General features: G+C 39.7%; 1 protein-coding gene across 4 annotated transcripts in view; it reads right to left on the bottom strand.

Annotated features, from left to right (window-relative positions):
- Positions 1–20,573, bottom strand: part of MSRB3 (methionine sulfoxide reductase B3) — a 163,559-nt gene extending 142,986 nt beyond the window's left edge. For 2 of the 4 annotated variants that reach the window (XM_078076229.1, XM_036094114.2), the window contains exon 1: positions 19,854–19,991. In XM_078076229.1, the coding sequence (XP_077932355.1) occupies positions 19,854–19,944 (91 nt within the window). In that variant the 5' untranslated portion in view covers positions 19,945–19,991. Of the gene's footprint in view, positions 1–19,853; positions 19,992–20,425 lie in introns of those variants that run through there. The other 2 variants (XM_078076227.1, XM_078076228.1) reach the window with 2 other exon arrangements.
- Positions 20,574–26,667: the final 6,094 nt, after the last annotated feature.

The following is a 26,667-nucleotide window of genomic DNA, read 5'->3' as shown; positions in this document are numbered from 1 at the left end:
TATTCAGTTCGCATAAAAAGTAAGAAAAGGACATAAAGAATTGTACTTAATATTGACAATGCAAAGGCTACACCGTGTCAATTAAGGTACATCAACAGTATAATTAAAATAGATTTATGGACAAAAGTCCATCTTCTGATGCTAATTGCAACCTTACTAAATGCTATTTTTTTTTTCAGGATTCCTGCTTTGAAAAGCATCTAGTTAAATACAGGGATTTATTCATTCTCACAGTAATATTTTATGACTTCTAACTCCAATATAAAACACAAATCTTTTTCTTCTAAAATGTACATTGATTTCACAGCTCATAGCTTCTACATTATATATGTGTTTCATCTAAAAAGTCTTTCTTAATATTTAAAAAGTGCCAACAAGAAAGCAAAAGCCACATAAATCATTTTTGATTACCACAAAAAATGCCTTCAGATTTTTTCAGTATGACTGTTTCATTTTGTTGTGTTTACACAGTACAGTTTTGTTTTGCTTTTCTAGTACTTGAGTTTAAATTCAAACTTTCTCACTGACTAGTTAGATTTCATTCGGCAAGTTTTGCTCCGAGCTTTGGAAATCTCAGCTGTAAACATGGAGTTTATAAGAGCTTCCTTGCAAGAGTGCTAAGCAGAACACCTAGCACACAGACACCTCTGAATTAATACTACTATTCCTTCCCTTAAGTAACATTCTCTACTGATTATTTGTTAATACCCCCCATGGAATTTGCAGAACTGAATGTCATTGTTGCCCCAAAACATTTTATATAGTGACTTTCCTTATTGAAAACATTCTTCATTTGACTTTTTCTATGATACTACACAGTATCATTTTCTTCGTCCTTTCCAGAAATCACTTTTCTATCTCACGTTGTATTTGCTTCTGATTTTCAAACTGATGATGCTCCAGAGCTACCCTTCAGTACCCTCTGTATTTCTCACGATTTAATCTCTTTCTTATAGATCTCACTGACTCTTACAACTTCAACCATGTAAAGATCTAGCTCCAACCCTGAATCCAGCTTTAATTCTGCATCTTCTAATATCTATTGCATAACATCAACTTGCATTTGCACACTGTGTTCTAATTTACAGGTACTTTCATATATATCGTAATATAGTCTTTTATAGCTTATAAGAAAGAATCTTTAGTGGCACTTTAAAATATTATTCAAATATTTTGCATGCATACATCTTACTTGATATTACTATTAATGATAATCATTTTTGAGCACCTGCACCAGGTGATTTTGTATGGGGGTATATATCATCTAATCCTCCTATGACCCTGAGGGAAGCATTCCTTTATGTTGTAGATTAGTACTATTTGCCCAACATTTCTGGCTCTCTGTTTTTCAGGTAAGTAAGGAATGCACTTCCTGGCCCCCCATGATTGGGTGAGACCATGTCATTAGTTCTGGGCAATAAGTTGTGAACATAAATGATAATGTGTGTCACTTCTAAGCCACAGTACTTGATTGTTGCTGTGAGACTCTCCAGAACTTTCTTTCCCTCTCCAACAGTGACCAGCAATGTTCTATAATTAGATGTTGGCTGCTCTATTAACCATGATCCTGGAGTAAGAAGACATGGGGCAGAGTCCCCCCCATCTGACAATGAACATGCAATACAAGCAAGAAATAAACCTTCAGTGTTTTAAGCCATAGGGATTTGGGGATTATGTGTTCCAGCAGAATCTCAGGTTCAGAGAACAATTTGCTTGAGGTCATAAAGCCAGTAAATGATGGAGTCAGAATTTGAACTGAAGTCTGTGTTAATCTCTTCTACCACATTGCTGTCCTTGTTTGGGAAAATAACAGGGTCTGGAAGGATGAGAAGTCCAATGACAAAGACAATGAGACCACCTCAAAAATCCCAGAATCTCTCTCATCAGTCATCCCTTCTATTCCTAAATACCCCAAAGAGATTCTTACCTTGGTCGGAAAACATGGCTCTCCTCTCATATTCAGATATTAAAGGCTAGGAGAGACCTACTTCACCTTAGATCACCTAGAGATAACAAACCCATACTAACCCTTCAAGACTAATGTTTTCACTCAGCTGCAAAACTAACTGAGTAGTTCCTGGTCACAATAAAATGACTGAATACAAATATCTCATTTCCTGAAATGACTGAAAGCTCCCTGAGCACTCACCATATTCAGTGCTGCTTCTCTTACTGAATAAACAAGTCAGTGCCCAGATGCAGACCTTAGAAAAACAGTGCCCTGATTTTAATCAATCTATGAAAAACTGAGAAATAAAAAAACAATCCATTTGCCATGATGCTAGAAAAATGTATATCCTTTCTAGTGAAACAGAGATCACTGGACCTAAGGAGAAGGAATTACAGCAATAGCTCACTTTTTTTGACCTGAAAGTAAATAATAAGTAAACAATAGGTATAGAATTAACAATATACACTTTGAAAGACCACCTATATACAAAGATTTGACTGTGGTTTCAGAAGAGAAGGTAAACATTAGTAACATCACATTTTAAAACAAAAAGAAAAGCTATGTAGCTAACAAAATGTACAGGGCCAGAAAGAAAGGTAGAGGAAGGGTAAGAGTATCAGGACCCTCATCTTAAAGTAGTGTTAGGAGATACTAACTAGACTAGAAAATGCTAATTGACTCTTGGAATCATTCTTCCTTCTTTGTGTTGGTAAGAGAACCCTCTGAAATTTTAGCTGAATACACAGCTACATTTCTCAGCCTCCCTTGCTGAGACCATGATACTCAGTGTCGGCCAATGGAATATAAGCCGAAAAAGATCGAATCTCCTACTTTACAGACAAAGTCACTACTTGAGCCACCCTCTTGCTCTGGGAAACAGCCACAGCTGTAGCAGCATGCCTGGACCCTGGGATGGAAGCCACCTGAGGGCGGAGGCAAACTTAACAGGTCATGAAGCAAAGCTATTCCAATCCATCCAACGGTGGGCTACTACCTACCCCGGGCTACTGTGGGAGAAAAATAAACTGCTGCTTATGTAAGTCACTCTCCTTGGAATCTTTGTCACAACTGCTTGGCAGTAGCCTATCAAAAGCTGATGAGCAAATATATTATTTATTGTTACAAAAGTAAACAATAGGGAAATTTAAAAGTCAATAGAACAATAAGCAGTGGTAGACAGACTAGATTAGAAAGAGCAGAGATAGACCTTTACTTTTCATGACTGGATAGCATATAAAATAGATGAATCAAGAAGTAGTGCTATAACTATATTAACTAAAATTAGGGAACTACCAGAATGATTTAAAAACATTACTCCAGAAGAGTGAGACAGAGATGGGGAGGGGTGGAGTTGAAGGCGGGTGCTTTTCATTTTAAGTTCCCATGTACCAAGAACCATGTTCAGGTTTTTCATAAAAATAAAGCTTATACGTACAAAAAAGATGGAATGCCTCAACAGACCATTTCATCTAAAGAAAAACTTGCTAATGTAGGCTGACTAAATCCTACGCCTGGGACTATAAACTACAGTATCTATATCTACCACTACAAGACTATTTTTAATGAGTTGAATATAAGCACTAAAAATATGTGTCCTTAAATTATGTTTCAAATATTTTAAGTTAGAACTTTGCCATGATTCCAGGAAAACAGAAGGTGTTAGCACTGGAAACTGCAAATAAATATTTGCTCTTGTACTAGAATTTTAGCATTCCTCCCTCCAAGTTTACTTTCTATTGCAGAAAGTAAGAAAATTATGAAATAAAGTTCTCATGATGGCATGAGTTATGGTTTGAATCTGATAGAGCAGATAAAGGAAAAGTTTCATGAAAATGAACTCCTTCTATTACACTGAAAGATAAATCTTTAATGGCCTCCATCAACTATCCTTTGGTACCATGTTGGCCTTGGGAGAGAAGAGAAGTCATGAATGAGATCATATAGTGAAAGAAATAAAATATTTTGCAAAATGTTCTACTTTGTCCTTCAGTGGGGTTTTTAAAATTAATTTTAGGTGATTAAATCATGTTTTAAAAAGAATTTGGGGGGTGCCTGGCTGGCTCAGTCGGTTAAGCATCAGACTCTTGATCTCAGCTCAGGTCTCGATCTCACAGTCATGAGTTCAAGCCCTGCTCTGGGCTCCACACTGGGTGTGGAGCCTACTTAAAATTAAAAAAAAAAAAGAAAGAAAGAAAGAGAAGAAGGAGGAGGAGGAGGAGGAGAAGGAGAAGGAGGAGAAGGAGAAGAAGAAGGAGAAGGAGAAGAAGAATTATTATTTGGGTATTCCACATGCATCTCAAACTATTCATTTGTTTGTTTGTCTCTTTACCAACTTATTATTGGTAAACTCTATTTGTTTCTTTCTTTACTAATTTATTATTCTTTCTGTATTCCTGATCCTGTTAAAAACTACTCCCAGCCACTAAACTTCAAATCTGGGAGTCATCCTCAATCATTCTCTATTTTAAGCATTCATATCCAATTGACACTAAGTGCTGCCAAATTTATTTCCAAGATATTGCTCAAATACATCCTTTTCTTTTTATCTTTCATCTAAAATACAGTAATGGCCTTTTACTGGTCTTCCTGCCTCTAACTTGACTCCCCTCACATCCACCCCCCCACTGTTGCAAAAGTGCTGTGTCCTAGTTCTGACCATGTCAATACCCTGCTTCATGTGCTTCCATGTTCATTGGCACCTACAGGGGAAAATTCAACCAATCTCTCCTGGCATTCAGGCTCCCTTCTTTTCCTACTTGTATAACTTCAGTCATCAACACTCCCTGGTACGCTATTTGCTCCATGAACTCTCTTGTTCTTTACTTTGTCTCTAGTATCTCACACAGCGACTAACCCCTAGCAGGCATTCAATAAGTATATTTTGAATAAATAAATAAATAAATAAATGTTCTGATGATAGCCAACTCTTTATCATTTCCCACACACCTTTTCTACCCTCACCATACACCCATATACTCATATAAGGAATGAACTCCCCATTTTTAACCTCCAAGACCCAGTTTAGATATCACCTCCTCTGGGAAACTTTCCTTTACAGCTGGTCCCCACACCCCTCTCCTCATCCCTTCCATTAGAAAATGAATCAGTTGTTCTTCTATACTACTTCCTACTTCAGGGCCTCTATTATTATATCTACTACTCCGTGTTAGTTTCAGGTTTATGTATGCCTCTCCTATAAACTCCTTGAGAGTAGTCAGTGTTATACAACACTGTAAAATAAAGGCTCAATAAATGTTTTCATTGAACTGAACTCAAATGTCACTTCCTCTGTTTTCCCTTCTCTCTGTGCATAACGTCCTAGCTCCCATAGGACTAGAGTCCTATGTTGTATCTAGGCAGTGTAGTATATAGGAAAGAGTCAGAACTGGATTCAAATTCTGACTCCGTCACTTAGCTCAGCTGATAAATCTTGAGCAAATTAGTTACTCTCTCTGATCTTCAGTTTCCTTACCTACATAATGTATCATAACACTAATTTCATTAAGTTTTGGAACAATTAAATGAGATAATGTTTTTGAAAGTAATTAGCAGACTGCTCAGTGAATTTACTCCCCTTTCCGAGGAGGAAAAGCAAGAAATATCTTGTAGAGATAAAGACAGCAAGTGAAAGAGAGCGTGTGCATGTGTGTGCGTGTGCATATGTGGCAGGGTTTAATTAGCTTAGTTTTGGACAGGGTTAGAATGAGGCAATTGTCTAGCAGACAACTCAGCTAAGATCAATTTGAGATTAATTTTTCTATTAATTATGTTTTAGTGACTGCCAAAAAAAATCATTATCTTTGACAAACAAAAATTTCAAGTTTTGCAATCAACTGTTTCAGTCAATCATATAGAGTGATCTAGCTTTATGCATGCATGAGGCAAATGTAATTAATATAACAGGAATCTGATGAAGTAAACTTTTGGTCAACTCTAACTTGAACATCTCAGTATGAGTTACAAAATATTGTTGAAATTCAACTAAAACTGCCATTATCACTCATATTCAAAGAATAAAACTGTTCTCAGATTTATAACTAATTTTGCAACATGACTCTGAGCAGTACTAACCTTGTGACTGATATAAATTTGTCATTTGAATGCCAATAAATTTTATTGTTCCTAGGTTCTTCTTCTAAACAGAATGCTAGCAACTTTTTATATTTCATAATTACACTATTATTAGCATTTAAGTCATTCTACAAGCATTTTGAAGCCTCCTAATTATGCTTTATTGGATTCTTTTTATTACGTGTTGTTTTGCAAAAAAGGGCTAAATGTTATATAACATTCTGTAATTACTTCAGGTAACAGGAGAGCTCTGGAAACATGCATGCGTATATTCTGCATGCGGCGGGGGGGAAGACCTCAAGGATGGACTGTAGCCAAATGATATATGAATCAAAATATCCTTAAGAATGGTAAAGTTGAGGTGTAAAAGGTATGGTGGTAATCACTAAATGCAGTAGATGTTATATAATTAAATGAAAAAGATAAAAATAATGCTTAAAAGGGAGAACATATAAAAATAACAATTCCACATTAAGCATGTGGATCTACAGCCCCACTTTAGTTAACAAAGGCACAGCAGAAAAAAATAAAAGAATCCAAAACTCCTCCTGCAGAGAAGAGTCAAATGCTATTGTATCTTGTTTTTTTTTCAAATTTAATAATTAGATTTAGTTTAGTCTCAATGATGTTTTTGAACACTTTTTCAAGGTCACAGAACCTAAAATATGTCAACCTTTCAAATCCCTATGAAATATAAAAGGAAATAAAACACAGAAATCACATGGCAAAAGATTGAAAACTAAGGGGAAAAGACCATAAAAAGAGGATAAAACAAGAGGACAAGGAATGTCATCAACTAGTCCATGATAACACAAAACATAAATGATTTAAATGCACCTATTAAAAATGACTCTCATATAGAGTTACAAAACAAAGAAAAGGCATAGAGGGAATTTTTTAAAAGCGGAGGTAAGAGACCTGCACACATGCATACACGTGCACACCACACACACACACACACACACACACACACACACCCTACCACACAGACAAAGGTGGCAATATAAATAAATACCTTTTAAAAGAGAGTATAGAGGAAAATGAATGTGCATCCACATTGGAAACTGAAATAGGAGAAACCCACTCTGAAATACTTCTGCTAGACAAAGTGCAGAGGGAATGTATTGAGGAAAAGGCCAATCCCAACTCATCTCATGTGCAAACACTGTTTCTGCAAGTTAGTGAAAGAGAATCCAGCAGATTCCTGCCAGGATTCTAAACAGGCGCCAAGGCCAGAGAGCAGGTAGGTCACAGGTATAAAAAGCTTAATCACTGGCACAGTATATCTGGAGCCAAGAGTTAACTCTGGCACTGGGAGCCACACTAAGCAAGGGTTCTGAGGTAATGCTCATGCCTAGCATACCAAGGACTGGGGAAGCACTGCCATGGCTGACTTTCGAAAAAGGCAGGCAAATGTGGAAAACTAGGGGCACTTCCCTGGAAATTCTCAGTGTTAGTTCAATCAGAGAAAAGAAATTCAAACCTAGGGCACCACTTCTTGCGCCAGCCACATCCAGTTCTGATGCTTCTTCCCCTCCCTACCCTGTGGCCACTCGGGTCAGAAAATTAAACTACGGTAAACCTAAACTTTTCTCTTCTTCCCCTTTATCACCCTGAAAGATTAAGAAAAACACACATCAAACTCAGCTACAAGGCCTCTCGCTTCCCAAACTGGGCAAGTCACATTGCATTCACCCTTTATCTGACAAACAGGTGCTGGGGACAAAGTGAGAAACAATATGCCCTAGTCCCGCCTCTGTGAAGTTTACATATTAGTGAGAAAGATATTATTAGCAAGTGCAATAAGGATCACAGAGAAACAAAGGGGGCATAAAGATCCTATATAACAGAGGGAAGAAGTCTAGTTTGGTGGGGAGCATAAGAAAGCCTTCCTGGAGGGAGTAACATTTAAATTAAGAATAAAAGATAAGACTGTGTTGCTCACATCAAGAATGAAGAAACAAGTACTCCAGACAAAGAAAGTGATAAGCAGCAGCGCTGAGATAAGAATGAAAGCAGCCTGCGGGCAGTGATGAAAGAAGAACATGGCTGGAAGGTGTAGGTGAGGAGTACAGGAGGGGAGATGAGGAGGCTGACAAGGTAGGCAGAAGCAAATCTTGGAAGGCATTAATAAGAATACGGAACAGTATCCTAAAAAGAAAGGGGAGTAACTGAGAGTAACATGATCAGATCCAACTGAAAGGTGGAAAATGGATGGGGGTGGCATAAGACCAGGAGCAGTGAGACTAATGAGGTAGCTATTGGCAGAATTCTAGGCAAAAGTTTGATATAGTGCATGAGAATAGGAAAAAAAAATTAGGAGGAGTCCAGTTCTGGCTCAAACAACTATGCAAATGGTAATAACATTTACTAAATTAGAGAACGAGAGGGGAGACTTAAGTTTGGGCAAAGAAAAAAAAAACCCCTTTTGTTTTTGACATGTTGAAGGTGCCTAAGACACTGCCATCCAAGCGGAGATAATATAGAAGCAAGTGATATATACGACTGTGGCTTAGGAAACAGATCTGGTTTATGGGTAGATTTAGGGGGAGTTAATTTTATACAAATGGAACTGAAGCCATGGAGTAAATCTGATGGCCTCAGAAAATGGGTAAAATGAGAAAAGAAAATGTCAGAGCCCTGAGGAACCTCAACATTTATCAGTGAGATGGAGGAGAAAATTAGCAAAGGAGACCAAGAAGGAGCATTGGCCAAAGAAGGGAGAGTCAAGGAAAGTGTTATCTCAGAATAACAATGATGATGATGATTAGGACAATGATAAGGATGTTGCTAGCTAACATTTACTGTGAATGAACTCTGTGGAAGACACCGTGCTAAGTAATCTACATATATTGTCTCATTTAACAATTACAACAACCTAAGTGGTAGGAACAATAGCATTATCATTCTACAAGTGAGGAAACTAAGGCACAGATAATTTAATTAATTTGTCTAGGATCACATATATAACAATAACAGTGTTACAAGCCAATAGAAAAGACTATTTCTAGAAATGAATGGTCAATGTATCAAATGCCCTGAAGATAGAGACCAAATTGAGTTCATTGGGTTTAATGATATGGACAACATTAATGGCTCCAATCAAAGCGGTTTCAGTGGAATAGCATGGATGGTTCTTCTCATTTTCTTGGACCCTATATCCAACCCATCAGCAACCCATCAGTTCTGCCATCAGCACTCCGGTCCAAACCGATATGAACTAAACTAGCCCTTAATGGTTTACCTGCTTCCATTTGGCCCCTACAATTAATTCATTCTCCACACAGCAGCCAGACAGATTATTTTAAAATGCAAATCAGATCCTGTCATTGCCTGCTGAAAACACTCTAATGGCTTCCATCATGCAGAATAATATCTAAACTCCTCATTATGGCCTAAAAGCCCCATATGATCTCACCACCTTCTCTGCCCTCAACTCTAACCATCCTCCCTCCTTCTCCTACCACAAAATGATCTTCTCACTCCTTCCACAACAGGCCATGCCGGTTCCACACGAAGAATGAAAGTTCCTAGTCTCTCTAGCTCATACTGCATCCCCAGATATTAGATGAATTAGTGCCTGACATGCAGCATAGGCTTAACACATATTTTTGGATGGACAGCAGATAGAGACAGCAAGGACATAAACAACTTGTAAAACAACTTGGTCGCAGAGGATGATGGCAAGTGGAATAGGCTTTTGTTTATTTTAGAAAATAAGAGAAATTTGAGCATGTTTAAATAAAGGATATTAAGAGATTACCCAAGACCTTGGAAAAACTTGAATACATAATAAACTCACAATGGAAGAGAAAAAAAATAATTAGGAAATTAATCAATTTAGGGGAAAGCTATACAAGAAAGTTACAGTACAGAGGGATTTTACTCTATATACTCAAGTTTTTTGTTCTGCAATTGGAGGGGTTGGGGAAAATCAGTAGTCTCCAACCACTATCAAGAACTTCCCTTTATTTATTTTCCTTCATAATCGTCCTTGGTTACTTTACACTGAAAGGAGGCTCTGATTAGCAATTACATATATCTGATTAATGAAATAATTATACCTAACAAATGCAACTTAGTTGGGAAATCCAAGGCTCAGGAAGATTAAGTGATTCATTTAAGGTCACAGAAATACTTTTTTTAAAAAAAAGGATGCCATTGTCTAAAAATGAAGAAACTGGTCGAAATTAGCACAAGAAATCAATGAAATCAATTCCAAACCATATACCAAAGTAAAAAACTGAAAGATTTTAGAAGAATAATAAAAAAGATATTCTTTTTCATTTGGGGGGAAAAAAAGCAACAATAAATCCTAGAGAATTTTTTAAAACCTGCATGAAAAAGTCATGGTCTAACCATGAAGTAAATTAAATTGTAGCATGACTTTAAACAATTGCTGTTGTGCAGGAGAACCAACTTGATGATCACACTAGGGTCATTCTTTTTTGAAAGTGACAAAAACACTTTAATACCTTAAAAAAGTTAAATGGGAAAAAATATAATTGAAAGAAGAGACTATATAGGAGTCACAATACTGCAATGATTAGGAGCATAAACTCTGTAGCCAGACTGCCAAGATTTAAATCATAGTCATACAAATTACTGAATGCCTTGCACCTCAGGCCCTAATCTCAATATATGAGTTCTCATGATAATATGCTACACCTCCTTGATTAAGTTGTCATGAGCATTAAATAAGTTAATATATGTAAACAGTAAAGACTTAAACTAGCAGCTGGCACAAATGGTAAAAAGACTAGTAACATCTGTATGTATTTGCTATTATTGTTATTATCACTATCATTATTATTATTATTCACTATATGGATGGTGAAGCAATGGGGAAAAAACAGATTTGACTCCATAGAATAACATAAGCACCCTAACAGATAAATGTGAAAGGAACATAAATAAATAAAAAGTAGAAAAACATATAGATAATAAAAGAAATGCTAATCTTTTAAAAATGAGTTACATACACCAATGTGGATAACACAAATATAATGTGATGAGGGAAAAAAGCAAGTCACAGAAGTTACATAGTAGGGGCGCCTGGGTGGCTCAGTTGTTAAGCGTCTGCCTTCGGCTCAGGTCATGATCCCAGGGTCCTGGGATCGAGCCCCGCATCGGGCTCCCTGCTCTGCAGGAAGCCTGCTTCTCCCTCTCCCATCCCCCTGCTTGTGTTCCCTCTCTCGCTATGTCTCTCTCTGTCAAATAAATAAATAAAAATCTAAAAAAAAAAAAAACCACAACAGAAGTTACACAGCAGATGACACCATTAATACAGAGTTCCAAGTCATGCAAAAGTAAACAGTAAAATATGTAGAGATAGATACATCTATGGTAAAACTATAAAAAAAAAAAAAAAGCAAGAGTAGGGGGAAAAAAGCAAGAGTGTACTAGTTATCATTTGTGTTAAGTGATTATCACAAAACGCATGACTGGGTACTCTGAGCGGAGGGCAGGTGTATATGAAGGTCACACAGGCAACTTTAACATTCTACTTCTGAAGTTGAGTAGGGATACCTAGATTTTTAAAAATCATTCTTTATGTCTTATATATACATGTTATATATTCTTTTTGTGCATGTGAAATATTTATAACAAATGGGCAAAAACTTAACAATATATTATAAAGGCAAGAGAAGATTTTTTTCCCTGTCAAATCAGTAAAGTGTTGTTTTTTTTTCCTTTAAAGCTCAATGGAGATTTTCTTCTTTAATGATAAGAGCAAATTAACTAGTTTTAAGAATTAAATATATTTCTAGGATGGTCAAGAGCAAATTCTACTAGCAGTGTACCCTGACTAAAAGAGGACTATTCCCATCTGAGATACATCATCAAGCCTAAATAAGCAATTCGTAGCTATACATCTAGATCAGCCAACATAGTTTCTAGTGCATAAGGCCATCACTTCAAATGGGATAGTTAATATGATGCTTCTAATACACTGTAATCTATCCTCTAAATAAATACTGGATCTTTAAAAGGGTTATGTAACTTTTCTTATGGATCAAATTACTGAGCACATTAGGCTACAAAGTTCAAACATAAGATCTTAGTCACAGAATAACATTTATACTTAGTTCTACAAAATAGACAACTTGAACCAAACATAACAAAAGAACACAACTTTGTATCATTTATTAATCATGTCATTTCCATTAAAAATTGTGAAAGCTACTTAGAGACTTTTAGACAACCCATAGACTATAGAATCTTAAAGTAAAAACAACATCAGGTATTACTCAGTCCAGTTGGTTCAGTTTGCTGATGTGAAAACTGAGGCACAGAGAGTGTAAAATGTCTCATGCAAGAACAGGACGAGGAAAACCCAGTCTTCCAATCTGCTATCCAATGTTCTTTTCATCAGCACTACACTGACTCCTTTGCAACATGAACATATACACAAGGATGCAAATATACTAATGAGTCTGTAATTTTTCAACTGGCTCTGCAAATTGGTAAACATCCCCTACCTTCAACCATGCTCTTCCTGGCTCCCTACAGTGATCTAACTAGATGGAATATTCACACACCAAGATATCGAGAAGGACTACAGTGTATGCACCTTTTCATTCTCAGTTATTGTGAGACCAGGGCTCCCAAATTACCCGTGGTCCCTCAACTGTCATCCTACTTAATGGACTGTGAACAGGGAGATACGGCCCTACCTTTCTTTCCTTATACACCAATAATCTAAGATAAAATATCCACCTGTAATAGTCACCTTAGATCTCTCCCAACCCCAACTATGCCCAGATTCTCTGACAACCAAACACAGTATAAATAAGAGAAATGAAAGAACAAACATAAAATTCAGGACTGTCTGATTTATACAAAAAATATCCTGACATTTTTTAAAGACTCTAAATGTATAGTACAGGCTTATTTTCAGTGTTGCCTTAAATTTAACATATGTACTGAGGGATTGGTTGGTTTTGTTTTGTTTGCAGGTTTTTTTTTCCTTTAAAGAAAATAAACTGACCTGAGAAACCATAAAAATTCATTGTGTAACACACTTTATTGTAATAGAAGATAGTTATGCCATAGCACAGACTGCTGTAGGTATATACTTGCATGAAAATCACCTACTAAATTTCATCCTAAAAAACAGGAGTATGGTCCTAAGAATGATGCTCATATACCTGAAAATATAATTTTTAAAAAGTATTCATATACTCATCCCCGAGACTGCTTAACAGCCCAGTCTTAGCATAAAGTACATCGCCTGGCATAAAACAGACAACTGCTATTCCTAGAAGATGTTGAGAAGGAACTTTCTTGTCATTCCAAAATTTCAACCATGGCTCAGATTTTCAAACAAAACTCTCCTCCACATTCTAAAGTGAGATGACAGTGAGCCACTGAAAGCTGAGACCAGAACCTCCCTGAGAGTATCCACAAAGCAAGAAATCAAGCTGTCTATAGACTCTAGAAGCCATAATGTCCACGTATGTGTACTTTCTGAACATGAGAATGCTTTTTATATTAAAAAACTCATTTAAAATTTTTATAGTGGGTTTTTGCTATTATGTATTTTCTCAGTCAACAGCTACTAAAAGCACAACTACCAGAATATGGGAGGGTTCCTTTTTTTTAATCAAGGTAGAAATTATTCTTAATACTCCATACTGAACATAAATATGCCATTTCAGACAAACGTTATGAAGTGTATACTATTCTTAGAAACAGAATCAGGATACCCCATTGATCAGGAAGCTAGGCCCTGCGAGCACATTTCCTACACCAGCACCATTTCTCTATTTCACCTGCAGTCACCTCCATATTTTACAAAACTGCAGTTTATGCAAATAAAGGCCTCTCAATGAAGTAAATTCCCTCTGATTTCCTTCAGAAAGGTATCAAGAAACTGTCTTGCGGTTTCCTGATAAACAGCACTCAGCGGTGTAATGCAGTCACACAAATGCCAGGTAACAAAGCTGCTCCAGGCTACCATGGCCCAGAGTCACAGATCAAGGTATGGTGGCCCAGGTGGCCAGCTCAAGTGTTCAAAAGCCTTGCAGGCAACACTTGAAGAGGTAAGAAAAACAAGGCATTCTGTAAGAAAGAGGTAGGGATGTGATTTATTATAAAATTTTTATTATAGATTAGGAAATTGTCAACAACTGTTTTACGGATAAGAACTTGACCATGGCAATAAAAAGTACCCATAGAGGACCAGGGGAAAAAAAAAGCCAAAGAGTACTTCATATGGCGGGAATCACATTTGGGCTTCACGTTCCTGGGGAAGGTAAAGGGAGGAATGAGGAGGAGACAGTAAAATGGGTGTTCAAAGCTAAATGAACCACTTGTAGGAAGCTCAGAGTACAGAGAAAAGCAAGGCTTGGTGATGATGAAGACATTTAAGGCGTTAGTCCTTTACTTTAAAGATAAGCCACTGAAGAGGTTAAGACGGAAAGTAGCAACAACAATTTCACAGTTTGGGAAGGTCTTTCTGGCTGCAGGATCCTTTGTTCAAGGCTTCCCGTGTACTATCCATGGAGTGAGTACATGTGGTGTCCCCTATACAAGGAAAGCTCATGGACAGAATGCCATATACTGACGGAGCATCATTCAAACCAGAAGAAGCTGCATCTTCTTGATGATGATGCTTTTCGTGTGCCCTTCCTCTTCCTCCAGTCAACAAATGTTTTCTTTTCCCCTGTATTTTTAGTCTTGCTTACTCATACATGTTTAATCTCCAGCCCCGGTCTCTCCAAGTCACAGCTTCACAGTTCTGACTCAGCTACGCATCTTCACATGCATGTTCTACCAGCACCTCAAATGCAATAGATCTAAAACAAAACTCATTTTTTACCCCCACCCACAAACCTGCTGAGTTCACATTCTGTAATTGCCCAACCTTAACATCTTCCCATCATTTTTAGTCATCCCTCTTTTTCCCCATCTCCAATTAATTGTCTATTTCTGTCCGGTCTACCCCAGCAACATTTCTCCAATCTCATCACCACCACCCTAGCTCAGGTCTTCATTCCCTAAGAAAATCCCCTATAACCTTTCTTTATTAATCCAATGGTTTCTTTCCTGATTCAATTCATCCTCTGAATTATTAGATAATATATCTTATAATCCAACTCTGATTTTGAGGACTCAAAGAACTTCAATCTCATAGCTTACTAACCCAGTCCAAATTTTCTAGCCTAGCCCTCCATGTTCTAGGCCAAACCTAATTTTCAATTTTTATACTTTATCTCCCCACTATTCCCCTTCATATATGCTCCAATGTTTTCCTATACCTGCCCTCTCTATCTAATCTGGTAAATATTGGGTGCTCAATACAAGTTGATTTCCTTCCGTATCAGTTTGCTATACTCTCCTTCCCCATGCATCTCAGTTTGCAGGAAAAGATCCTATCATTCTATATATTTGATCATCACACGGGAAATTAGAATATTCATGGAACAGCTTGTAACATCTAGAAAACAGACAAGGACTGAGAAAGAAGAGCAGTATGACTGAGCTCCAATGTCTGAAGAAGAAGGTAGTGACAAGCAGGATGCCATTCAAGCTTCAGAACATTTGAAAAAGCTGGAATCATTACGCCTGGGATGATGGGTGCTAATAGCTTATCTGAATTCTTCTAGATGATTCACTGGTCTAATAGAACTTATAATTTAATGAGGAAGATAAATTACATATGGATTTGATAATGCAAGATGGTAAAATCATGCTCCAATCAAGGTACAAAATGTCTTAGAAACACAAGAAAATGACAAATTCTAGGAGGTGAAGAAAGCTTCGCAAAAGACCATGAGATGGAGGCCTGAAGGACAGGTTAGAAGAGAAAAACAATCCAGATAGCGGAAGCAGTCTAAAGGAAAGGGAGAGATGGAAAATGCTAGACATGGGTGAGAAACAGGAAAATAACTACGGAACTCACTCAACTATTACTATTTTGAATGTCTCTAATTATCACTTACATAGTTTTAATGGATTCACCCTTAAGAGCTATTTGAGCCCAGCATTTTATTTCAGTGAATTCCTGAAAATATGCAGATGATTATCTGCAAGATGGATCAGCTGTTATTAAACAGAATTTTCACAAGTCAGGTGGATCCCAAGCTGCTTCGTGATTCCTAAATGCGGTGCTACCCTCTGTTCACTCCCCAAAGGCTCCTCTTGGTCATTTCAGCATTCCTGCTTCAGTATGAATGAACTACTCCAACATCCTAGGATCTCACTGAAGGTGGCATGTTCTTTCCTACACACACTGCAATCAAGAGAAAATTTTACCTTTTAAGGACTGTAAAAATGTAAAAATGCAAAATCAAACCACATAAATGTCTGCAGTTCATACTACAAAGAACTCTAGAATTAGAAGAGACCTTAGGGAAAATCTCTATCAAGACACAAACTGTGTCTATCAGGTTCTTTCTCTCAGGAATTCAGAATCAAGCCTCAATGATTTAGTCTTTCCCTGTGAACTGAGGGACACGTAAATACTCAGGAGCTGCTGAGCAGTCAAATTCAACCATGAACACCGGAAAGCAGAAAAAAAAAAAAAAATTGGTCAGCAAAGAAAGAACAATGAAGCAAAGAAAGGCAAAGAGTAGAGACAGAGAAAGTTCCACGTTTTCCAGTCCCTGGTCCCTAATATGGTCTGTCTGCATTTAGCTTCCATCAAATTCCTTTCTTTCATTTTCCTAAAACTAGTTCAAGTTCGTTTCTGTTACTTGCAACAGAAGCTTAAATGAGGCAATAACCAAATCCTCCATAAAGTCAATTGGTTGATTTATTACTGGCCTATCCTTTCTACAATTTCTTTTTCTTTGCATTTCCATAAAGGCATAAAGATGACTTTGGTATGCTATACAGAAAATATGCGAACAAGGATCCAGGACCACGCTGAGCATTTTAAAAGAAAAACTGGCCCAGAAAGGAGAAAATATAAGAATATTCAAAGTAAAGCCTTGAGATATCTATATAGAAATCACAGATGCTAACAACTGGCAAATTAAATAGCGATCTGATGACCCTCCTATCCAATCTCAATTTAATTCTGAATAAACCAGATGGGTAGGTCCAAGTATGATCAATAGGGCATTTTGTAGGAATGTAGGGCATTTCATCTGGAATGCCCCCAAATAACTACCCACAACCTCCCAACCACAGAAAGGTTTGGGTGCTGTACTGTGGTATCCTTAACCCAGACACAAATTCCAAAACTGAATACCAAACCATCTTAGGGCCTGGGCTTAACTGCCCTAAAGAAGAGTTAGACATTTACCCTATGACATAACCAGCACTTCCTGCTATTAGATGAGAGGAAGAGAAAGTAACAGAAGCTTAATATCATGGAACTCTGTCAACGTGTGTGCATCTGTGTGCATGTGCCAGATATCAAGATGTTCCACAAGCTGGATCCACACCAATCAGATCTGACCACAAGTAGACCAGTTTAACATGTATAGCAAGTCAGAGTTGACAATCAGAAGTTTGAATCAATGTAGTGTGGGCGGCTCTGCAGGATTATATAAACAAAAACAATATTACAGTATCCTGGAGTTCGAAGGGACATGGAGATTATGTCCAACTTCATCACTTTACAGAGAAGGAAGCTAAACATCTGAACCAAATCCCCAACTATAATAAGTAACACAGGCGCGATAAAATCAAAGAACTGTGACCAGATAATAGAACCAAAAAAAGCATTATTTCCTAAAGTTCTCTTTAATGGTTGAAATTTTATTTTTAATTTAAAAAGGATAAATGTATTAGAAAATGTAGGAAAAAATCTATGCAACTATTGTTGGGATCTTTTTTGGATATTCTTCTTACTTGAGTTTAGCAAAATAGTAAAGATTTCTGACCTAATGGGTTAACATTTTAGTTAAAATACTAGAACAAGCACCTTTAAAAACTAAAAAAACTGTGAGTTGATTCAAAACGTAAATGATGCTATATGTTTGCAACCTTGGCAGATAGGCAGTTTAGGCACTGTGACAAAATTCTATATGGTAGAGAACTACTTATTTTAATATAAAAAAATTCCAGACGTTCACATAGGGCCCTAATAAAAGTCATCAGAAATTAGACTTATATGTCAGCTGGGACCAAAATTAAAAGAATGAATGTTTAAGTGATCCAAACATAAACTTGGTGTTCAAAATTGCTGGCAAGGGGCCACAGTACAGTGGATTTTGGTCTTCAAGGGCTGCTTTACCACAAGTATTAGGTAAGTCAACACATCACTGAGGAGAAAAAAAAAAAACACATATATTCCCTGGCAGTACAATCCACTCTTTACTGTGCAGCACAGTATTTTCTAGAAGACCACTAATAAAATGTGCAGTTAGAACCTCTTGTATTTCCCAAGAAGTACTATTAAAGATACTCCTAAAATATGAATCCATAAAAAGTAGGTCTTTCTGAAAAACAGTTCTAGTCAGAAGCAAACATGAAATTGATATCATTACTTAAATTAATATTTATAAACTGCACATTTAATAAAGTTAAACATTTTAAAAATCTCCCATTAATCTAAATTGGCAATTTTATAAGTTACATGAATCCTGAAGATTTTTTTATAGACCAACTATCTTTTAAATTCTGTTTTGCCACCAATGCTGCAAACGGAAATATGAAGAGACAGACCAGAGAGTTCTGAATATAATCTATGCTTATTAGAGTCAGCTTTAAACTAATTCATAAGTCCTAATTGCGAGCCATATCTTATGTTGACGCTTTAGTCTTCTAGTGGCAAAAACAAAAACAAACTAAAATTTCCTAATCTCAACTGAGGAGTTATAATTTTTGTTCTTCCATTCCAGAAAAAATTAAGAACTGGGAAACTCTGATGATTAGTAAGTTGGATACTCATCACAAATACCAAAATTTCATGCAATTTCACATTTACCTTAAACTCTACATTTGTAATTTCAAATAATTACCTTTTATAATAACCTTATAAAAAATCTTCGTGATATTTTCCACATGATTTAAAGAAAATGATCTTAAAAATCATCTCTTAAGACTTCAGAATTACCATAATTATAGTCCTAAACCAAGGAAGGCAGGAATGGCCCCTTTCGTTCACATAGTTTGACTTTAAATAGTCCGGTGTAAAACTTAAAAAAACAGACTCGGATGCTTTTTTCCGCTCAAAAACAAAACAAAACTGGTAGCTGGCAAACTCGGGGTTTTGTTCGGTTTTGGCCTATTAAATACCAGCGGGGCCCGCGGGAGCCTGAGCCCGAGCCCCCGGCGCGGGCGATGCGGCGGGCGGGTGACCGTGCGCCCCTGGGTGCGCCCCTGCTCGCCGCCCGCCGCTCCCGGCGCTGCCCCCAGCGCCGCGCGGCGCCCCACGCCCCTCCGGACGCGCGGCGGGAGGCGCGGGCCTGGCCGGCGCATTCCCACGCACCCTGGCCCGTTATCCGAGCGGGCACTTCGGCGGGGGCCCCCGCTGCTGGTCCCGCGCCCTCCCGCAGCCGGCGCGGCGCCCCTCCCCTGCCTCCGGCGGGCGGCCCAGCCAAGCCCCTTCCCGGGGGCCCGCGTCGGGCGAGAGCGTCCCTCGGGCTCAGGTTCGCTCCGGGGACGGGATAAGGTGTCAGCGACGCGGCCAGACGTCTCCCGTAGGCGGGGGCGAAGCCAGCCTGACCTCCTTCCATCCGCCCCCCCCACCACCGCCCGCGCGGGGCGCTCCCCTTCAGCGCCCCTCCCCGGCTCAGGACAGGGGGCGTCCCCGCAGGAGGCTGAAGGGGGCGCAGCCGGCGCTCAGAGGGGATCCGGGGTCTGGGTCACACCTCAACTCGGCAGGGTTGGGCTGGGAGAGGGGAGGCGAGGCGGGGAGGGAGCCCAAACTTACCTGACTGCGCGGCTCCCCGCGCCACGGCCGTGGCCAGCCAGAGGCAGAGGCAGAGCGAGAGGGGGCGCGGGAGGGTCCGCCGCGGGCTCATGGAAGGGCCAGGGAGCCGCCGCCGCCGCCGTCCGAGCCTCCCTCCCTCCCTCCCTCCCAGGCTCCGGGCGACGGACGGGGCGGCGGGAGGCATGACGGGAAATTCCTGGGCGCGGGCAGCCGAGTCCAAATATGAGCATGGGAGACGAGCGAGGGAGGACCGCGGAGCGCGCCCGCCGCGGACAGGGCCCGCTGCCCGGCCTCGGCGGCCGCCAACTCCCTCCTCCGAATCCTCCTCGTCCACAGCCGCCGCGAGGCTGCCGGCCGCGAGCGCGAGCAGAAGGTGGAATCTCTCTGCCAGGGAGCATCCCTCTCCAGGGTTGAGGCCCAAGAGCAGAGCCGAGCGCCCCACCCAGGTCCCACCTGAGACCCCTGACGGGGTAGAAAAGAGAAACCACCACCAGGAGACCGGACAGCGAGCCGAGGACCCGACGGAAGACGCCTAAGGGGTTTGAGGAGACTCCCGCGCTGCCCCTAATCACCTGAGAGCTTTGGTCAGGAGAGGATAAAAAGATCTGGCAAATACTTCTGTTAAACAGTGTGGCAGGGTGAGGCTGGAGCGGCACTGCCAGTTCCGCACGTTCAGGTGAGCCATCCAGTCCACAACAAACAGGCATTGTAAGACACAAAACCACCCCCTGCCTTCCAGCGAGCGTTCGTATGCAGCCGAGGCAGGCTGCGTGACAAGTTTTCACGGTAGTTAAATGCTGATGCTGAGACCAGTTGTCCTTTCCACCGCCAACCTCTCTTCCTCCCCTTACACTAGTTTTTGTATTTGTTGTAGCTTGTCTAAAAGGCAATGTTGAAATGTATTCAAAAGGTGCTACCTCTGATGGCCAAAATGTCAGTCCCAGATGTTTAATTACAGGCCCAAGCTACCAGCTCCCTGGCACTGGGAACTCCTCCAGTAATCGAGTCCAAATGACCCTTAGCTTTTCAAGACAACGTAACTGTCTTAATTACTATAATTTATTATTTTTTTATTCACATTGACACGACAGGCTCTGCAGATGCAAGATGTTATATAATTACTTAGGAACATTTTAAGATGCTACAAAAATGATTTATGGATGCAAAATTCTTAAGGGGTAAATGCCAAACAGATTTAGAGTGTGGATTATTCTAGTATGAACTGAAGTGTGGTAATCTGTACATCATGCTACTTGTTTGAAAATGCTGATTTGAAAATCAAAAACTTAAAAACAAATTTAATTCTAGCAAATTATTAAGGCCCATATGCCAAAAACCACTCCATTTGCAAAAAGCTCCCCTTAAATCATTTGGTACTGAGAAACACCACATCCTATGAATTACTCCTGGCAAGTGGGCAGATTTCACCCTTAATATACTAGCAGTGATAATGAAGCTAAGGGCAGATGATCTAAGTAAACTAAGGGTAAATAAGCTGTAATACAGTAAATAAGGGATTTAAAAGACACATGGTATTATTCAATTTAGGTACCTAGAAGCTGGGCGGTGGGAGGGGAATATTCAGGAAAACAATTGAATATTCACTCCCTTTTCTCTTTTTTGTATATTTAACTGGGTATAACATAAGCATCTGTTTTGTTTTGTTTTGTTTTTAAGATTTATTTGTTTTTATTTGAGAGAGAGAGCACTCAAGCCAGGGGGAGGGGCAGAGGGAAAGAGAGAGAGAGAGAATCTCAAGCAGACTCACCACTGAGCATGGAGCCCAACAGAGGGTTCTATCCCAGGACCCTGAGATCATGACCTGAGCCAAAACCAAGAGCTGGACGCTCAACTGACTGAGCCACCCAGGCTACCCAAGCATCTGTTTTTCTTAATTCCCTTATAACATCTAACATAGTTCTTCAGCCATAATCTAACAGGTTGTTTAAAAACAAAAGGAAATGAGCACAGTAATTTGTGGACTGACATATAGCAGTTCTGAGCTAAGTGTAGGGAAAAGCTTGTTTCAAAGGAATGTAATAATCATAGTTATATTTAAAATATTTTAGTTGACCTTATATACAAAAACATAAAATTATAAACACTGCATTATCCCACAACCTAGTTCATAGTAATATAAGTGGAGAGTAATTGTATCTGCAATTCTGCTGACTTGACCGCAAAACCAGCAGCTGGATTTTTTTTGTTTTCGTTTTGTTTTGTTTTAAAGATTCTATCTATCTATTTATTTGAGAGGAGAGAGAATGGCGGGGGGGGGAGAGCAGAGGGAGAGGAACAAGCAGACTTTGCACTGAGCGCGGAGCCCAAGGGCATGCCCGATCCCAGGACCCCGAGATCACGACTGCAGCCAAAACCAAGAGTAGGCCCCCTCAACCAACCCAGCCACCCAGGCGCCCTACCCACCAGATGTTTTCAAGGCTTCAATAAGTTAAAGAGAGGAGAAAAGAGCTAAAGTTACTTGAGTGCGTAACAAGTGCCAGACACTGTGCTAGATGTTTTACACATGGTACTTCATTTAATTCCTACAAATATCTCTGAGCTTATTATCCTTTATCCTTATTTTACAGCTAAGGAGACTGAGGCATAGATAAATTATGCTACCAGGAAGGGGTGAAGGAGTACTGGAATTCAAACCTCATTCCAAAATCATATATGCTCTTTTTACTGTACGAATCTGTCCCATTTTCCCTACATTAAAAAAAAAAGAAAAAAAAAGGAACTCAAAAACTGTATTCACTGGGCTCTTGTGGTTTTAAGTAACTGGTGTGCACTCAAGTTACCTCAAGTAATAGGCGTAAAGAATACATGTGGAAATAAGACCAGAGACTTAACCGGCTTGTCGGGTCATCCTTTGTGGGCCTGGGAGGTGGAGGTTGCGCCTTTTGATAAGTACCAGGAACAGGAAAGGTACTACCCTCTGACCACATTCCTATGAGCTTTGTAATTCAGCCACTGATATTTAGATCATATATTTCACAATGTCTTCTCTAACATCTTTTTTTATTATAATCTTAATACCAATCATGTTAACATATTACCTTAAACATTGTTTGTTTTTAAGACAAAGGACCCAGAAGAGGTAACTGCTTCCCCTGCTCCCTATATACCATCCCTTCCCCTACCCAGTGGTGTGCTAGTAAATTTTTAACAACCAGCCCTGGAGGAGGGAGACCTCAATTGTAACAAAAACCAATTGATGTGGTGTCAGTACTCCCCCCAACCTGAGGCAGAGTGGGGAAGAGATGCACACAACCAGCACTCGGGCCTGTGACAGCCAGCACAGCATTGCCCCAGCTCCTCATGAAATGTCTTCAGAACACAGCTGTAATTCAAACTGCACAACCATAGCTCTTTCCACTTGCTGCCAGTTCTCTGTCTATAGTTCATGATCAAATGCCCCGGAGGGGAGAATCTGATTCTATCACCATTGTCCTTTTTGGGGCAAGTTCTTACTTGAGGCAATCTCAGAAAACACTGGGCAGCCCACAGACTGGCTACCTCTAAGCCAGGTGTCCTCTCCTACTCCAGCTGTGACTAGGATGGAAGGCTAACATTCTACACAACATAGCACCAATGCTGAAGAAACAGACTGCGCTGCTACCTTCTTAGGGCTTGTGGTTGGGGCAACCTCTTTTAAAAGGAGTCTAGGCAGGACAGGCTTTCAAGCTGTAATCTCGCCAACATACTGTGCTCAGCTCTTCAATAAGATCCTCCCAGCCATTACACAAAGCTTTGGGGCAGCCTTTACTCAGCATACCCCAAGGAGCTGCCAACAACTGCAAACAGGAGAATGGACAGGTGAGGACCAGACAGTACTCAAAAGCCCCCAGCCAGGGTCAGAAATAGAAACCCTAAGTTAGTACTTAAATTCAATGAACATTTATCAGGCGCCATTGTTTTAAACCAATAATGACTGACGGGAGAGTAAGGGAATTACCTCACAGGAGGATGTAAAAGACTCTCCAGGAGAAAGTTTTTCAAACCACACTCAATCCAAACTCCCCAGATTCTGCTTTCCTCTCCTGGGAAATAGAATGGTGTGACGCACTCGTGCTGAGGACACTTTTATACTGGTGAAAGCATGCCCCTTGCCTCAGTGTGCTGGGGTGGGGTGGGAGTGAGGCTGAGGAGAACTACTCTCAACAACATGAGGGACACAGAGTCAATGCTGACTTAAGGGAGACACCTGAAATTTTCTCTCAGATTCTGAAAAAGAATTTCCACTTTCATGACACACTTCCAGCCCCCAGTCACCAGATGTACTAAAAGGACAAGGACTCTATACCAGGTCATGAAGTGGGGCCCCTAAATAAAGACTGAATTAAAATTAGCACTTTCCATCTTTTCATGGTAAAATAATTTTGCTGCATCTCAAATGGCATTCTTTTATTTTACACAGTTGAAGTCATCCCTCTTGTTGATTAATTCTGGAGAGATTTGATGTATTCCCATGATTGATGTGCTGCCTGATTCTACTAGCTTTGGATATGTGGTTATGCTACAACAAGCAATAAATATTTAACAAGATTTTCAATGTTTTAGAGAATTAAATAATCCTCTCTAGACCAGCAAAGCTGCTTGACTGTTACCAAGATTCTGTCACGTAAAGCAGTATATGCAACATCAACTACATACACAAAATTAAAGAGAAGGGGAAGGGGCAAGATTGAACGTTTTGGGGGCACCTGGGTGGCTCAGTTGGTTAAGCGTCTGACTCTTGGTTTCAGCTCAGGTCATGATCTCATGGGTTGTGAGGTAGAGCCCCTCATGGGGCTTCACGCTCAGTAGGGAGTCTGCTTGAAGATTCTCTCCCTCTGCTCCTGCCCCCATGTGCGTGCACTGTGCTCTCTCCGTAAATAAATCTTTAAAAAAATTAAAAGAATGAATATTTTAAGTTGTACAGGAAAATTCTGATGGTGAACTTGATTCTACTCTTTTACTCCATCTCTCAGTGCTTCTTATATGGAGAACATCTAACCCCACAGCGTGTGCATGTGGTGTTTAAAGGTGTGTATTTTTGGGCGCCTGGGTGGCTCAGTCGTTAAGCGTCTGCCTTCGGCTCAGGTCATGATCTCAGGGTCCTGGGATCGAGTCCCACATCGGGCTTCCCTCCTCGGCAGGAAGCCTGCTCTCCCTCTCCCACTCCCGCTGCTTGTGTTCCTGCTCTCGCTATCTCTGTCTCTGTCAAATAAATAAATAAAAAATAAAATCTTTAAAAAAATAAAAATAAAAAATAAAGGTGTGTATTTTTCACATAACTTGTCCCTAACCACGAACTACCTCCTTCATGTGTTGTTCAGCCAAAGCAGCCACAATCTGATCCAGTGGTAAAGGAAACCCTGGCTGTGTTGGGCTTTCTGGGAGATGCTATGTTGCTCTCCAAAATGGTGCCTCTCTACAGGATTTTCTGCAGTAGTTTTACCTCTGCCTAAATTTCACCCTGCAAGCTGCCGTTAGAACCTAATCGCAAAATCAGATAGTTCTACTCACTGGTCAGGGACCTGGGCTTTGGCATCAGACAGATCTAAATTCAAGCATGGCCTCCACCATTAAAGCTCATGGGACAATAGGCAAGTTACTTAACTACTCCAAGCTTTGATATTCTTCTCTGTAGAATGAAAAAATAAAGATACCTACCACTCATGATGCTTAGCACTTAGTCCCATGCTAGCTAATGGTAAGTCCTTAATAAATATCAATATAATACTAATATTATTAACTTTTATCATCACTTACCAACTTTCAATCACCAGAGTCACTTTTTGCCTTTAAGCTTTATCTGATATGATTTCCTGTCTGAAATGACTCATAGTTTCTCTTCACAGCTCAGAGTCCTACATTTGTATTCATAATCACCTCTTAAGGAAGTCTGTTCAGATTTAGTTGATTCTTTCAACACATGTTTTCTTCAAACACTTTTTATACTTATATCCAGGTTTACTAATAGTGTTTTCAAATGTTTTTAAGTCTTCGCTTCCTCAAAGTAGTCATAGTAGAAGGCTACACACACTTATCATTACTCAAACTACTTTGTGAAAACCACTTTTAGATTTGCCATCAAAATATATGGTGAGATTTTTAAAATATCTTCAACACAGGAAAATCATCTTTGCATTCATTCATTCTGCAAATATTTACTAATGCTTACTTTGAACTGGATAGATAATAAGGTAAACTGGTAAGATACTTAGTAGGTTAAAGTGGTAACTGCTAACAAGAGAAATAAGGCAGGGAAGGTTGCTAAAAGTGTTGGGAAAGTAACATTAAAGACATACAAGAAAGAAGGAAGCCATGCTAGTGTGTGAGAAAAGAGGAACAGCAAGCAAAGAGGAAACACCCGAAGCAGAGGCAGAGAGGCCCTGTAGGAGGACCATCCAGGAGGCTGGCATGGGGAGAAGAGGGGGAAAGGGGCTGTGGAGGGGGCATCCAAGGTTGTGGCCCAAGAGGCAATCACGTAGGGTCTTATGGGTCATTTATGACAACTTTGGCTTCTTTTGTAGTGAGATGGGAAACTATAATAGGCTTTACACAGAGGAGCGACACGATCTGATTTACATTTTCACAGAGAACTCCCTTTGGCTGTTCTGTTAAGGAGTGCAGAGACAGAAGGGGAGACCAGTTAGGAGGTTCTTGAAGTACTCCAGGTGAGAGATAATTGTGATTTGGGGTAGGGAAGCAGTGGAGGTGGCGAAAAGTGATCAAACTCAAGATATATTTGGAAGGAAGGGCCCACGAGATTTGCTGACATACCAAATGTAGGGTTTGAAAGAAAGAAAAGTTAAGAACGTCTCTA

The sequence above is a fragment of the Halichoerus grypus genome, chromosome 6, assembly GCF_964656455.1.
Source record: "Halichoerus grypus chromosome 6, mHalGry1.hap1.1, whole genome shotgun sequence".
In the NCBI taxonomy this organism is placed as follows: Eukaryota; Metazoa; Chordata; class Mammalia; order Carnivora; family Phocidae; genus Halichoerus; species Halichoerus grypus.
Note: the sequence above shows the minus strand (reverse complement) of the source record. Positions and strands in the feature narration are given on the sequence as shown.